This window comes from Coregonus clupeaformis, chromosome 3 (genome assembly GCF_020615455.1).
Source record: "Coregonus clupeaformis isolate EN_2021a chromosome 3, ASM2061545v1, whole genome shotgun sequence".
Classification (NCBI taxonomy): domain Eukaryota; kingdom Metazoa; phylum Chordata; class Actinopteri; order Salmoniformes; family Salmonidae; genus Coregonus; species Coregonus clupeaformis.
The window spans coordinates 13,753,346-13,768,267 of record NC_059194.1 but is presented as its reverse complement, the minus strand read 5'-3'; the positions used below and the strand labels follow the sequence as shown (position 1 = coordinate 13,768,267).

Genomic DNA, 14,922 nt, shown 5'->3' with positions numbered 1-14,922 from the left:
CAAAGTACGTTAATCTCTAGGAGACAGAACGCGTCTCCTTCCTGAGCGGTATGACGGCTGCGTGGTCCAATGGTGTTTATACTTGCGTACTATTGTTTGTACAGATGAACGTGGTACCTTCAGGCGTTTGGAAATTGCTCCCAAGGATGAACCAGACTTGTGGAGGTCTACAATTTTCTTTCTGAGGTCTTGGCTGATTTCTTTAGATTTTCCCATGATGTCAAGCAAAGAGGCACTGAGTTTGAAGGTAGGCCTTGAAATACATCCACAGGTACACCTCCAATTGACTAAAATTATGTCAGTTAGCCTATCAGAAGCTTCTAAAGCCATGACATCATTGTCTGGAACTTTCCAAGCTGTTTAAAGACACAGTCAACTTAGTGTATTTAAACTTCTGACCCACTGGAATTGTGATACAGTGAATTCTAAGTAAAATAATCTGTCTGTTAACAATTGTTGGAAAAATTACTTGTGTCATGCACAAAGTAGATGTCCTAACCGACATGCCAAAACTATAGTTTGTTAACAAAAATTTATGGAGTGGTTGAAAAACGAGTTTTAATGACTCCAACCTAAGTGTATGTAAACTTCCGACTTCAACTGTATGTCCTATGTAGCAGAGTTTTCCAGTATTGTATTTTATCTATTGAAGTCAATGGAAGGGTGTTATGCTATATGCTCACTACAAGAGGTCCCCACTCTTCTAGAATTCAGTTGAGTCAAACTACTGTCAAACAAATACTAGGAAGCATCTCAATGAAATACTTTTAAAAAATCTTTATTTCAAGGTGTTTGGCTCGTTCTCTGCTCAAAGGTATCAATAACTCAAATGTTGTGGTGTGTATTTGCAGAAAGAGCTGGGTGACCGGCAGTCGGAGAGTCTGGAGAAGGTGCGGCAGCTGCTCCCTCTGCCCAAGCAGACCCGTGATGTCATCACATGTGAACCACAGGGCTCGCTTATTGACACCAAGGGCAACAAGATCGCTGGGTTTGAGAAGGAGGTACAGTACTATGAGCTCTGACCCTTGGAAGACATTGTCAACTCAATTGTTGCCTTTATTACTGTTTCTCTGTCACCAATATTGAGATTAACCTTTTGTCCCACACTGTTCTTCATAAACTCTTGTCTCTCAGCTGTTCTCTAGGAATGTCTTCAGTAACTTCTCTAAATAGCAGACCTGGGTTTTAGTTCAAATACTTGGTTGAGATTGCCTGGTGAAATGGAACTAATGGAATAGTCCCAAAACTGTAAACCATACACTCTGTCTAGATGCACTCCAGGCCCCTTCAAATGCTCAAAGTTTCTGAAAACAAATAGTATTTGAACTCACGTCTGCTTAATACTCCTGCATCTAGACATTGTAGTTGTCAGGAGATATTTGTGGCAACACCAATAATTGTGATTTATAGAGATGTAAAACCATCTTTCCTCTTTACCATCAGGGCCTCCAAGTGTCGACCAAGCAGAAGATCTCTCCGTGGGACGTGTTCGAGGGCCTCAAGCACTCGGCCCCTCTCTCCTGGGGCTGGTTCGGGACGGTGCGCGTGGACCGTAAGGTCACCAAGTTCGAGGAGCAGCAGCGCTTCCTCCTCTACCACACCCACCTGAAGCCCAAGCCACGCAGCTACTACCTGGAGCCCCTCCCCCTGCCCCCTGAGGACGAGGAGCCGCCCACGCCTGTTCCCCAAGAACCCGAGAAGAAGATGGCGGAGCCGGTGAAGCCGGAGAAGAGCGTCCCTGCAGTGTCGTCCGACTCGACCAAGAAGAAGACCAAGAAGAAGAAGGCACCGTCCACCAACAAGACTGAGGTTAGTGAGACACTGGGACAGGTCCTGTCCAGGAACAACTACTAGCTAGGCCCTATACCCTAGGCATTTGTGTAGACCGGAAATAATTGGATAGGTATAAAGAATATGGCCAAAATTGACATTTTAGTCATTTAGCAGATGCTCTTATCCAGAGCGACTTACTTAGTGCATTCATCTTAAGATACACTACATGGCCTGCTCGTCGACACCTGCTTGTCGAACATCTCATTCCAGAATCATGGGCATTAATATGGATTTGGTCCCCCCCTTTGCTGCTATAACAGCCTCCACTCTTCTGGGAAGGCTTTCCACTAGATGTTAGGACATTGCTGCGGGGACTTGCTTCCATTCAGCCACAAGACCGTTAGTGAGGTCGGGCACTGATGTTGGGCGATTAGGCCTGGCTAATTCAATCCCAAAGGTGTTCGATGGGGTTGAAGTCAGGGCTCTGTGCAGGCCACTCAAGTTCTTCCACATCGATCTCGACAAACCATTTCTGTATGGATCTTGCTTTGTGCACGGGGGCATTGTCATGCCTTCCCCAAACTGTTGCCACAAAGTTGGAAGTACAGAATCGTCTAGAATGTCATTGTATGCTGTAGCGTTAAGATTTCCCTTCACTGGAACCAAGGGGCCTAGCCCGAACCATGAAAAACAGCCCCAGACCATTATTCCTCCTCCACCAAACTTTACATTTGGCACTATGCATTGGGGCAGGTAGCGTTCTCCTGGCATCCCCCAAACCCAGATTAGTCTGTCGGACTGCCAGATGGTGAAGTGTGATTAATCTGGGGTGGGAGGGCCTAGAGACTCGAGGTGTCAGAACGGAGGGCTCGGGTTGAGGTGTAGGGTTTGAGCATAGCCTGAAGGTAGGGAGGGGCAGTTCCTCTTGCTGCTCTGTAGGCAAGTACCATGGTCTTGTAGTGGGTGCGAACTTAGAACGGAAGCCAGTGGAGTGTCCGGAGGAGTGGGGTGTCATGGGAGAACTTGGGAAGAATGAAAACCAGGCGGGTTGCAGCGTTTCTGGATAAGTTGCAGGGGTTTGATGGCACCAGCAAGAGTGCCATTTGTTTTCATTATAAAGACAAAAGACGATTTAACGTTTTACGTACATTCATTTCCACAAACATTAATGACATCACACTAGCTCAGACCCACATGTTCCCACTGTATCCACACCCATCCTGCCGTCTCACAATAATATTTTCCCTCCTTCCTCATCCTTTGGATATCTCCAGTGCTTGCAATACTGTATTTTATGCCATATGGTTTCAAATTGTACTATTTTGTTTGTCTCTCTAGCCCAAATGTTTTAAATATTTAGATAATAATGCATTTGATTCATCCACTGTTTTAAGCTGAAGTTGTTTTCAAAATCATTGATGAGAAAAGTACGGTCCAACCCATTGGGTATCTCACCGCACCCTCATGTCATGTCTTGAAATATGCAGATAGACAGATTGAAATTAAACTTATATTGTAAAACTTCTGACAGCCAACTTTCTACCTCCGCCCATAACTTTTGGACTTTATAGCACTCCCAGAAGGCATGAATCATTGAGTAACTGTTCGTTTTACAATTAAGTCATGACTCTGCTGTGCTGTAGAATTTGTGAATTTTGTATAATCAATTCTGTACATTTAGTTTATACTGGATTAAGGGTACATTTGAATTAAACCTCAAATCTATTGATGCACCTGTGCGTCAATCTAAGTAACACAATCAAAAAATAAAAATCAGTCAATTTAAGCTAGAGATATCAGTTTTTTTCCTGGGTTGCATCTCAATCCACCTCATTCGCCTATGTCAGCCTTCTGCATCTGCGGTGGGAGGTGGCCGAGCTACAGCGGTGTTTGTCAGACCGTGAGACATCCCAAAAATCGGTCTTCTCATGAAAACGTCTGTAGCGTCCAAACGGTTTGGCCTGCAAACTGTTATGGGGAAACTCTCACGATGGTGTTCTCCGTTTTGCTCTACGACCCCCACCAGTGTCACGGGACTCGTCTGAAGGTAACCCATACAAACCAATGGACATATGGAGATAGTTTTGTGCAAACAAAAGTAAGGGGTTAAATATGTGTCCAAAAAATAAATAAAAAAATGCTGATCTTTCTTATATCTCCTAGATATAGACATAGGACAGACACTTCAAAAACATTTTCCTTATGATTGACCCTAAAGGGGTCCTAAAATTCAAAATCAAATAGCTATATGATCAATGGAATGACCATCTTAAAACAAAGGGACCAGGACGACTGATCTGTGTAAAGGAAAGAATGAATGGGGCCATGTATCGTGAGATTTTGAGTGAAAACCTCCTTCCATCAGCAAGGGCATTGAAGATGAAACGTGGCTGGGTCTTTCAGCATGACAATGATCCCAAACACACCGCCCGGGCAACGGAGTAGTGGCTTCGTAAGAAGCATTTCAAGGTCCTGGAGTGGCCTAGCCAGTCTCCAGATCTCAACCCCATAGAAAATCTTTGGAGGGAGTTGAAAGTCTGTGTTGCCCAGCGACAGCCCCAAAACATCACTGCTCTAGAGGAGATCTGCATGGAGGAATGGGCCAAAATACCAGCAACAGTGTGTGAAAACCTTGTGAAGACTTACAGAAAACGTTTGACCTGTGTCATTGCCAACAAAGGGTATATAACAAAGTATTGAGAAACTTTTGTTATTGACCAAATACTTATTTTCCACCATAATTTGCAAATAAATTCATTAAAAATCCTACAATGTGATTTTCTGGATTTTTTTTCTCATTTTGTCTGTCATAGTTGACGTGTACCTATGATGAAAATTACAGGCCTCTCGCATCTTTTTAAGTGGGAGAACTTGCACAATTGGTGGCTGACTAAATACTTTTTTCCCCCACTGTATGTTGATAATTGTCTTAGCTTTATCCTTTGAAAACAGACACGTGAAATGATTCTGGGGTTGAGCATGCGCATCTTCAATATGTACCCATTGTTCCTCTTTAGTGCATTTAACAATATGACGCAAATAAAAGCCTTGGGTGGCGAGTTGATAAAATTCCAAGTCTGGAAGGTTAAAACCACCCTCAGACTTGGGGATATGTAAAACGTACCTATTTATTCTGAGTTTTATTTGCCCATATAAAGTCTCTTATGGCCGAGTATACTTTTTTAAAGTGTCTTCGGTGGGGTAATTGGTATTACCAAAAATAAATAGAAAAACTTTGGGAGCCATTCTAAAGAGGTTTATTCTACCTGTAAGATTTATGGGAAGATTGTTCCATTTAATTATCTGCTTTCATGTTGAGTAATGGGATAATGTTATCTTCATATTTATTGTTAGTCATTTATTAAGCATCCTAAGTATTTCATATTTTTGTGGTCCACTTAAAGGATTTCTTTAGATCATGAGTTATTATTTTTATTTTTCCTATTGCGATTAAGTTTTTTTTCATGTAAATGTTATATCCTGAGTTTTAGAGTATTCTGGAAATAGTTTTAACAGTAAGGGGGGCTTTGAGTTTAATATTAGTCAGGTATATCAGAAGATCGTTGTCATGCCAAGTTTCTTTGCTCTTTGGGACACTGTGGAGTTATCAACCGTGATGGAGAGGTCTTGGAGCGGGCAGGCCTTCCTCGGGAGGAAGAGCAGCTCCGTCTTCTCAAGGTTAACCTTGAGGGGTGGGCCGACATCCAAGCTGAGATATCTGCCAGGCACCCAGAGTTGCGTGTCGCCACCTGGGTGTCAGAAGGGGGGAAAGAGGAAAGTAGTGGTGTGTCATCCGCATAGCAATGATAGGAGAGACCATGTGAGGATATGATGGAACCGAGTGACTTGGTGTATAGATGGAAGAGGAGCGGGCCTAGAACCGAGCCCCGGAGGACACCAGTAGTGAGAGTTTGTGGTGCAGACACAGAGCTTCTCCACGTCACCTGGTAGGAGCGGCCTGCCAGGTAGAATGCAGTCCAGGAGTGCAGAGCCTGAGACGCCCAGCCCTGAGAGGGTGGAGAGGAGGATCTGATGGTTCACGGTGTCGAAGGTATTCCACCTAGCCTATCAGAAGGCAAGATGGAGTTACAACCATATTGCTTATACGTGTCTGGACCTTTCAGATCTAGGCGATAGGTCTTTCTGGATTAGTTATCGTAGAAATATAAAGTTACTCATAGCTTTAAGGACTCTTATCACTGAGCACTCATGAGTGGCATCTTGACGAGGGATTTGAAGGCCTTGTTCTAAGGGTCCAAAAGCTGGATGATATTGTTGTTGCACATATTAGCATTCTATACAAGTAGCATGTCTCATAGAAGATGCATGTCTTCTCTCTCCAGGACTATGTGACCCGTACCCAGGTTGGAGTGCCGTATGGGACAGGTATGCCCCCAGACCTCATGGGCCAGCAGACTCACCCCTACAGCAGGATAGGCTACAACCAGCAGCCCATCATGGGCATGTATGCCCAGAACCAGCCTCTGCCTCCAGGTCAGTGCCAACATTATCGTTGTCTAAGACCAGGGTTCTGATCTAGGATCAGTTTTGCCTTATAGATTATAATGAATAAGATTACATGGACAGCAGGGGGTACCTGATCCTAGGTCAGCACTCGTACTCTGATACTGATGAAAACAGTCCCTGTTGTAGTTATTACTAGTTCGTTTTTACATTACTATCAAGAAAAAACACACCGGAACCTGTATTCCTCTCATGACTGTTTGAATGTGAAGTGTTTTGTTCCAGCCCAGCACTAGATTTTAATGCAGGGGTGGAGCAAAACCCTGACACCCCGTAGTTCCCCCAGGACTGTGTTGAAGCTATTTGGAATTTTGACTTTAATGCTAATCTTTTTACCCTTCAGGAGGCCCTGGTTTGGACACCCCGTACCGACCGGCCCGGAACCCTCAGATGGGCAAGATGATGCCCACGCGGCCCAACTACCCAGGCATGATGCCCGGCATGCAGGGTGGCATGCCAGGCATGATGGGTATGGACAAGCAGTACCCGATGGGCTACAAGCCCCAACCCAACATACCGCAGGGTCAGATCCTGCGCCAGCAGCTACAGGTCAGACTGGTGAGTCTGCAGGAACTAGACTCCACTGGAATGGGACAGTAGTGAGTACAGAGGTTATTCTGGACTGGACCTACCAGTGTGTCTGGAGGGTGTTATTAACGTGCTCACAGAATAGGACCTTGAACCTGGCTTTCACTGTACGCAGGACATGTTTATAGGTTTGATTTGGAATTCACTCCCTGTGGAGAAAAAAAATGAGACCTTCAGGTGTAGAAAGCAGCACATCGCTTTTTGAGAACGTTGGAGGATGACTGTTGTCTCTTGTCATTTTCAGAATCAGAGTATGATGGGACAACCGATAAGGCAGATAACGCCTAACCAACAATACGGCTCCATGCAGCCAACTCAGGCAAGTCTTTCAGATGAGACACTTTCACCAACATTTCATGTGATTTCTTTCCAGATGAATCCATAGAACCTGTTTTCTTATCTTTCTATTTCCTCCACCTCTGAAATTGACCCCATGCGTAAACTAGTGTTCTCTATTCCTGATCATCACTATTCCACCCATTTTCTCCCTGCATATTTGTCCTATTTTCATGAACATTCTGGTTTCTCTCTCTCCGTGTGCAGAACATTTCCCAGGGCTATACCACGTACGGCTCCCACATGGGGATGCAGCCGCACCCCTCCCAGGCGGGTGGTATAGTCCCTCCGTCGTACGGGAACCAGGGCTTCCAGGCCAGCCACCCAGGGGCCAACCCGGCCGTGGTGGACTCTCTGAGGCAGATGGGGCAGAGGCCCAGCGGCTACGTTCACCAGCAGGCACCGGGCTACTCACACACCATGCAGAACACACCGAGGTGGGCAGGAGGGAAGAGTTGAAGAGGGGTGGTGTTGTGGACAATACACTCCAATAGCACAGGGTGGTCTACTGTCCATTTATTAAGGATATTTCGGCTACTTTTAGCTCATATTGTGTTCATGGAGTTCCTTTTTTCACTCCTTTTTCTTGCAGATATCAAGGCCTTTAAAATGTCACATTTAGCATCACTGCCTAGTATCTGGATACAGCGTTAAGTCAGTCCCACCTATAAACTGCACTCTTCATTTACTTTAATGTGGTGGATGGGAACATTGGACAGTGCAGTCACAGTCTTTGTTTCATGCTGTAGCACTATTGGACAACAGTGACCTTATTCTAGACATAGTGGTGTATTTGTGAAACATTGATGAAGAACCGGTCCCCTGAATCTGTGTCTCTTCCACCATCTCCAGGTTTCCCCACCAGTCCATCCAACCGGCTCCCGTCATGCATGCCCTGAGCCACATGGGGGGACAGGTGGTTCACCCGGGAATGAGACCAAACCAGATGCTGGCCGAGCAGCAGCAGCAGCAGGCCCAGCAGCAGCAACAGCAGTACCTCAGACAGCAGGCACTCAGAGTATGCTATGTCTACTAACAATCTCTAACACTACAGACCAACATTGAACAGTGGATCAATACTATTGTAACTACACATGTACTGCAATTGGCGCTCAATGTGCTATATATCTACATAATCACTTAAACATTCATTCAATGCTCTACCTGATGCTCTGACAGGGGTGGGCAAACTTTTTTGACTCAAGGGCCACATGGGGATTTCGAAATTCAACTGAGGGCCGCACAGATTTTTTGGGGGACCGATTTGTTCGTCAGTCTATTTGCGGGCCGGAAAAAGGGCAGTTATTTGAAAGAATATAGGTCAAATTTCTACATACTTTCTATCTAGTTTTAGACGTTCAAGAGAGGCCTGGAGTGTTTTTTGTAACCCAAAATAATCAACCCTAATAACATCCCATGGGCCGTCGTTAGCCCACCGCTGCATCATAGTCAGTGTAGGAATTCCTATATAGTTGTACTATGGTCTAACCCTGCACTGTTCCTGTGTTTGTCCCTGGCCCCTATAGGCTCAGCAGCAGGCTCAACAACAGGTTCAACAACAACAACAACAGGTTCAACAACAACAACAACAACAGGTTCAACAACAACAACAACAACAGGTTCAACAACAACAACAACAACAACAACAACAACAGGTTCAACAACAACAACAGGTTCAACAACAACAACAGGTTCAACAACAACAACAGGTTCAACAACAGCAACAACAGCAGCAGCAACAGGTTCAACCCCAACAAGTTCAACAGCAGCAGCAACAACAACAGCAGCAGGTAGCATCGGCCCAGCCCCCCGGTACCCAGGCTCAGAACCTGGGCATGCAGCCCCTGCCCCCGCAGCAACCCATGGTACGTCCCACTTAGAGGGTGATGCAGTCAAATTACGCGGGGGTGGTTCCAAAAAGACGGATCAAGTTAGCCAGCTAACTGTCCTAAATATTCTCAATTAACTTATTCATTTTGAAATTCGTCTTGAAATTAGCATGGTATAATTGACTTGACAACCAACAACGCGTATTCAAGTTTAGCTTTCAAAATGAACCAGAAAATTATATATAAAAAATAAAGTGTGTGTATATATATATATAAACTCAGCAAAAAAAGAAACGTCCTCTCACTGTCAACTGCGTTTATTTTCAGCAAACTTAACGTGTAAATATTTGTATGAACATAACAAGTTTCAACAACTGAGACATAAACTGAACAAGTTCCACAGACATGTGACTAACATAAATGTAATGTAATGTAAATTAATAATGTGTCCCTGAACAAAGGGGGGGTCAAAATCAAAAGTAACAGTCAGTATCTGGTGTGGCCACCAGCTGCATTAAGTACTGCAGTGCATCTCCTCCTCATGGACTGCACCAGATTTGCCAGTTCTTGCTGTGAGATGTTACCCCACTCTTCCATCAAGGCACCTGCAAGTTCCCTGACATTTCTGGGGGGAAAGGCCCTAGCCCTCACCCTCCGATCCAACAGGTCCCAGACGTGCTCAATGGGATTGAGATCCGGGCTCTTCGCTGGCCATGGCAGAACACTGACATTCCAGTCTTGCAGGAAATCACGCACAGAACAAGCAGTATGGCTGGTGGCATTGTCAGGCTGGAGGGTGATGTCAGGATGAGCCTGCAGGAAGGGTACCACATGAGGGAGGAGGATGTCTTCCCTTTAACGCACAGCGTTGAGATTGCCTGCAATGACAACATGCTCAATCCGATGATGCTGTGACACACCGCCCCAGACCATGACGGACCCTCCACCTCCAAATCGATCCCGCTCCAGAGTACAGGCCTCGGTGTAACGCTCATTCCTTCGACGATAAACACGAATCCGACCATCACCCCTGGTGAGACAAAACCGCGACTCGTCAGTGAAGAGCACTTTTTGCCAGTCCTATCTGGTCCAGCGACGGTGGGTTTGTGCCCATAGGCGACGGTGATGTCTGGTGTGGACCTGCCTTACAACAGGCCTACAAGCCCTCAGTCCAGCCTCTCTCAGCCTATTGCGGACAGTTTGAGCACTGATGGAGGGATTGTGCGTTCCTGGTGTAACTCGGGCAGTTGTTGCCATCCTGTACCTGTCCCGCAGGTGTGATGTTCGGATGTACCGATCCTGTGCAGGTGTAGTTACACGTGGTCTGCCACTGCGAGGATGATCCGCTGTCCGTCCTGTCTCCCTGTAGCGCTGTCTTAGGCGTCTCACAGTATGGACATTGCAATTTATTGCACTGGCCACATCTGCAGTCCTCATGCCTCCTTGCAGCATGCCTAAGGCACGTTCACGCAGGGACCCTGGGCATCTTTCTTTTGGTGTTTTTCAGAGTCAGTAGAAAGGCCTCTTTAGTGTCCTAAGTTTTCATAACTGTGACCTTAATTGCCTACTGTCTGTAAGCTGTTAGTGTATTAACGACCGTTCCACAGGTGCATGTTCATTAATTGTTTATGGTTCATTGAACAAGCATGGGAAACAGTGTTTAAACCCTTTACAATGAAGATCTGTGAAGTTATTTGGATTTTTACAAATTATCTTTGAAAGACAGGGTTCTGAAAAAGGGACGTTTCTTTTTTTGCTGAGTTTACATACATATACAGTGCCATGAAAAAGTATTTGCCCCCTTTCTGATTTTCTCTATTTTTGCATATTGTTGATACTGAATGTTATCAGATCTTCAACCAAAACCTAATATTAGATAAAGGGAACTTGGATAAAAGGTGAACCACTTTCAGGGTACCGGTTATCCCGAACTCAGTTGTCCAAAGTTACCTCGCTAACTCCTCAAACCATGTATGTAGTATAGGGCTCTGCTTTCTGGAACACCCCACAAGTCCAAAATCAAACCCTACCATGCCTAGATCTATTTCCAACTATCACGCTGACCTGAATAGTTTTTTGCTACTTTATCTTTTCAGTGTAGATGGTTCAGTTTAAGGTTAGCGCACACTGCTTATGTCCAGCCTGGTTTAGTCAAGGCATGGCTAGTGAACTATGCCCCTCTAGGTTGGCACCAGACATGTTATTGGATAGAGGTTTGGGTCGGCACGATATATCGAAAAGAGATGTTATTCCTATATCGATAAGGATAATATGGGTATAAGTAATTAGCAGGAAACTAACATATTAAAGATGGCGAGAGGGAACTCCTGCCTTATTGTCAGTTGGGGCCATCTCGCAGAGTACTGATATCAGAAATTCACTAGTACAAGACTGAGGACTTAGCCAGACAGAAACGCATTAATAGGAATTTGTATCGTATAAATTGCCAGTTTTTGACCATCAAAAGTTAAACTCAAGTCAACTCTTTTTGGGAAGAGTTGCATACACAAAGGCTGAAATATTGTGTTTTTTTTACGGACAATCTTGTCAACTGTCTCAAACATTGGCTCAAACATTGGTTCCATTTTCAGATTCTAAATCTCTAATCTCTGACCTCTTGCCTCTGTCATCTTTTTTCTAAATGTGTGCTACTGAAAAGGGACAATGAGTCCCAAGTCATGGTCACCCGTATTTGTATTAGTTAATTCCTCTCAAATTAGGTATGATGTGAAGTTATAGTCTGTCTGTACATTCAAACACCGAAATGTCTGTGTGTGTGTGTGTCAGTTCCCACGACAGGGGATGCAGCAGACTCAGATGCAGCAGACTCAACAGCAGCAGCAGACTGCAGCACTGGTCAGGCAGCTCCAACAACAACTCTCAAGTAAGGAAGACACTCATGTCAGTGTACTTTAGTGAGATCTGTTATAGCCTTGTACTAACCCCAGGGTCACGTTCATTAGGCACCAAACAAGAAACAGTCAAACGGAGGTACTACCTGGATTTGTCCAATAAGAAATAAACATTTTTGGTTTCTTTACTTTTAAAATGTTTTTTTTGTTGGGTGCCCTAATTAAACAGCTGATATTGTAAACAGTTCTATATGACGATCATATGTTGCATATTGTGCTTTGTAGTCAAAATGTGACATTTTATTTTGACAATTTCCAGTCATTTTGGGTGTGTTGATAACAAGTGTATTATTTTATTTTCCCCAGATACACAACCCGGACAGAACACCAACTCATATTACTGATAGTGCTTGTTGTATATTAGTGTGTGTGGAAGGATAGGGAGACCCTGTGTGTGGGCGTGTCCCCAGCCAGCCCGTAGATTGGCAGATAGATGTGTCCAATGCCCTGCAGGCCCCTGATTTAGAGGCGTAGGCTCTTAGGAGGGAAAGGCTGCTATTGGCCAAGAAGGACGACCAGACAGAGGAACCCTCAACTCAACCAGAGGCCCAACATGCCATTCGAAAACCATCTCAACTTCAGTCATGTAATTTCTGAACATCCGAGGAGGGATTGTGCTGTGAAATATAATGATCATGGAGAATAATGGAATGGAAGAGTCTATGTAAAAAAGAAGTACAAGAAATTATAAGAATAATGCAAAAAAACATTTTTTTTCAATTTGTACAATTTCAGTTTAGTGTATTTCTCATTAAATATCATGTCAGTTTTTATGTCTTGTACTTGTGTTTGGTGCATTCTTTTCATCCTGACACAGCATTTTACTAATCAGGTTGTGAATAATCAGGATATTATTAATGATATTGAAATACTATGAGTCATCATTATTATCCACTTATTGATTGTAGTTACTTTTGTTATCATTTTTTGTGTAATCAGGGTTCGCACAGGTCCGTGATTTTCTGGAAAGTCATGGAATTTTATGATGTGCATTGCAGAGGGATAGTCAGGGAATTTTACATATTGATCACTACTTGGAAATGAAATGATCAGAAAAATGTATTCTGTTATTTTTCCACATTGCATTGCCCAGTGAGCTTTTGTCCATTGTCATGTAAATTCAGTAAGGTATATGGAAAGTCATGGTATATTTTAGAAATGGGAACCCTGTTAGAAATGTCGCTAAAACCCGTCAGTCCAGTAATAAAAAAATATCGAGGTTAGTCTTTTTTTTCTTCATGCGAGCTTCTGAAAATACTTTTGATCCAAAACCACGCCCCAGCCTCAACATCTTTATGACCACACTGACGCATGATGCTTTCATTGGACAGAGCAAAAACAATTGTGAGCAGCACGAAATACAAGACTTTGCTCGGGGTTACTTGTGCTAACCAAAAAGGTAAGCTAATGACTATTGCTGCGTCTCAAATGATGCCCTATATAATGGTGCAGTACTTTTGACCATGGCATATGGGCTCTGTTCAAATGTTCAATTTTGGACGCACACTTTCTAAGAGCCAGTTTATGCTTGATCCGAAAGTGTGGTCGGAGGCGCAGTATGGATGGTGTGACGCAAATTTAGCTATACCGCATCGCTGTGTGCCTCAAATTTTGCAACAATGCGGAGGGCTCTGTATAGCGCCGCATTGATAAACTCACTTCCTTCACAACTGCGCTGCTCGGCGAAACGCAAGAAGTTTGAATGCACTGATTTCTGCAGAATCCATATTACCATAAATGCTGCACGGCCAATGCAGACAACAGATTGACCATGCAGAGCCTTTTACTGGGCATAGGCTACCCTATTTACCAGAGACGGTGGAAACTGAAACGTCATGACCAGTGATGTACCCATGGAGGGGTAAACTCAGTTGTGCACCTTTATTTTGTGAATAGGATTTACATGGGCCAAAAACAGGCGCAGCTCTTGTTTAAGAAACCTTTAATTATAAGAATTTAAATAATTGACGTTTCCATCTTGGCCATTGGAGAGGTGTGCCCACGTGAGAGACTTGGTATAGTGAAGCCTGGGGACAAACTCTCCCGAACAGAGGGGATAGTGTAAGAAGGCCTGTTTCAATCCCCCCAAAAGTGTTAACTGTTAGATGATAATATGTTATGCACAGTAATAACAAGACAAACCATTACTACTATTGGTTGTGGGTTTTTATTGTTATTATTAATATAATTTGCATGTAAACCATTGATGCTAAGGCTCTCTTTGTTGCTTTTTCTTTTGGTAGCGGGTAGTTTGTGAGTATTACGAACAAACTACTTCAGGGAGCGACGTCCCTGCCCTACGTGAGTCCCAGGCTCAGCTGGCCCGGCTGTCAGTACCTGGTAAGGGCCCCTCCCAGGGTTACGCAGTCCACTCACTGTCTTGGAGTTTATGGTTACCACACCATTGGAAGGTCTGAGCTTGTGATTTTCACTACCAGCGGTGATGAGGGCAAGTGAGTATGAGTTTGATGTTGCCTCTACCATGTCTATGAAGTTTTACAGATCTGTTGTGGATTCCACAAGAGCTGGGAAAAGCCCCATGACATCATGAGAGTCTATTACAGCAAACTGGGTGAAAAGAAGGATGCATTGAATGTGGATATTGGTGAAAAGGACAGCAATATGTAAGTATAACCATTTCGTATGTAGGGTGATTACATACGTAAATCATATATGATGAAGTATGATGATACAAAACAATACATAAGTAATAATAATTGAAACTCTATTGTAACTTGGGCCAGGATTCCATCAAATATATATTTTAAACTCTATTGTAACTTGGGCTAGGATTCCATCAAATATCTATTTTAAACTCTATTGTAACTTGGGCTAGGATTCCATCAAATATCTATTTTAAACTTTATTGTAACTTGGGCCAGGATTCCATCAAATATATATTTTCAACAAGCGCACTGCACTTGACTTTTAAAGGTATTTTACACTTGTGCCGACATCTG

The 14,922-nt window shown here is 43.8% G+C and overlaps 1 protein-coding gene across 1 annotated transcript in view; it reads left to right on the top strand.

The window, feature by feature from the left end:
• med12 (mediator complex subunit 12) overlaps positions 1-12,735 on the top strand; it is a 51,993-nt gene extending 39,258 nt beyond the window's left edge. The window contains exons 35-45 of the mRNA XM_045207413.1: positions 852-1,001; positions 1,444-1,809; positions 6,117-6,267; positions 6,641-6,855; positions 7,130-7,204; positions 7,429-7,658; positions 8,074-8,239; positions 8,748-8,876; positions 8,958-9,086; positions 11,838-11,934; positions 12,269-12,735. Of these exons, the coding sequence (XP_045063348.1) occupies positions 852-1,001; positions 1,444-1,809; positions 6,117-6,267; positions 6,641-6,855; positions 7,130-7,204; positions 7,429-7,658; positions 8,074-8,239; positions 8,748-8,876; positions 8,958-9,086; positions 11,838-11,934; positions 12,269-12,306 (1,746 nt within the window). The 3' untranslated portion in view covers positions 12,307-12,735. The remainder of the gene's footprint in view (positions 1-851; positions 1,002-1,443; positions 1,810-6,116; positions 6,268-6,640; positions 6,856-7,129; positions 7,205-7,428; positions 7,659-8,073; positions 8,240-8,747; positions 8,877-8,957; positions 9,087-11,837; positions 11,935-12,268) is intronic.
• The last annotated feature ends 2,187 nt before the right edge of the window (positions 12,736-14,922 follow it).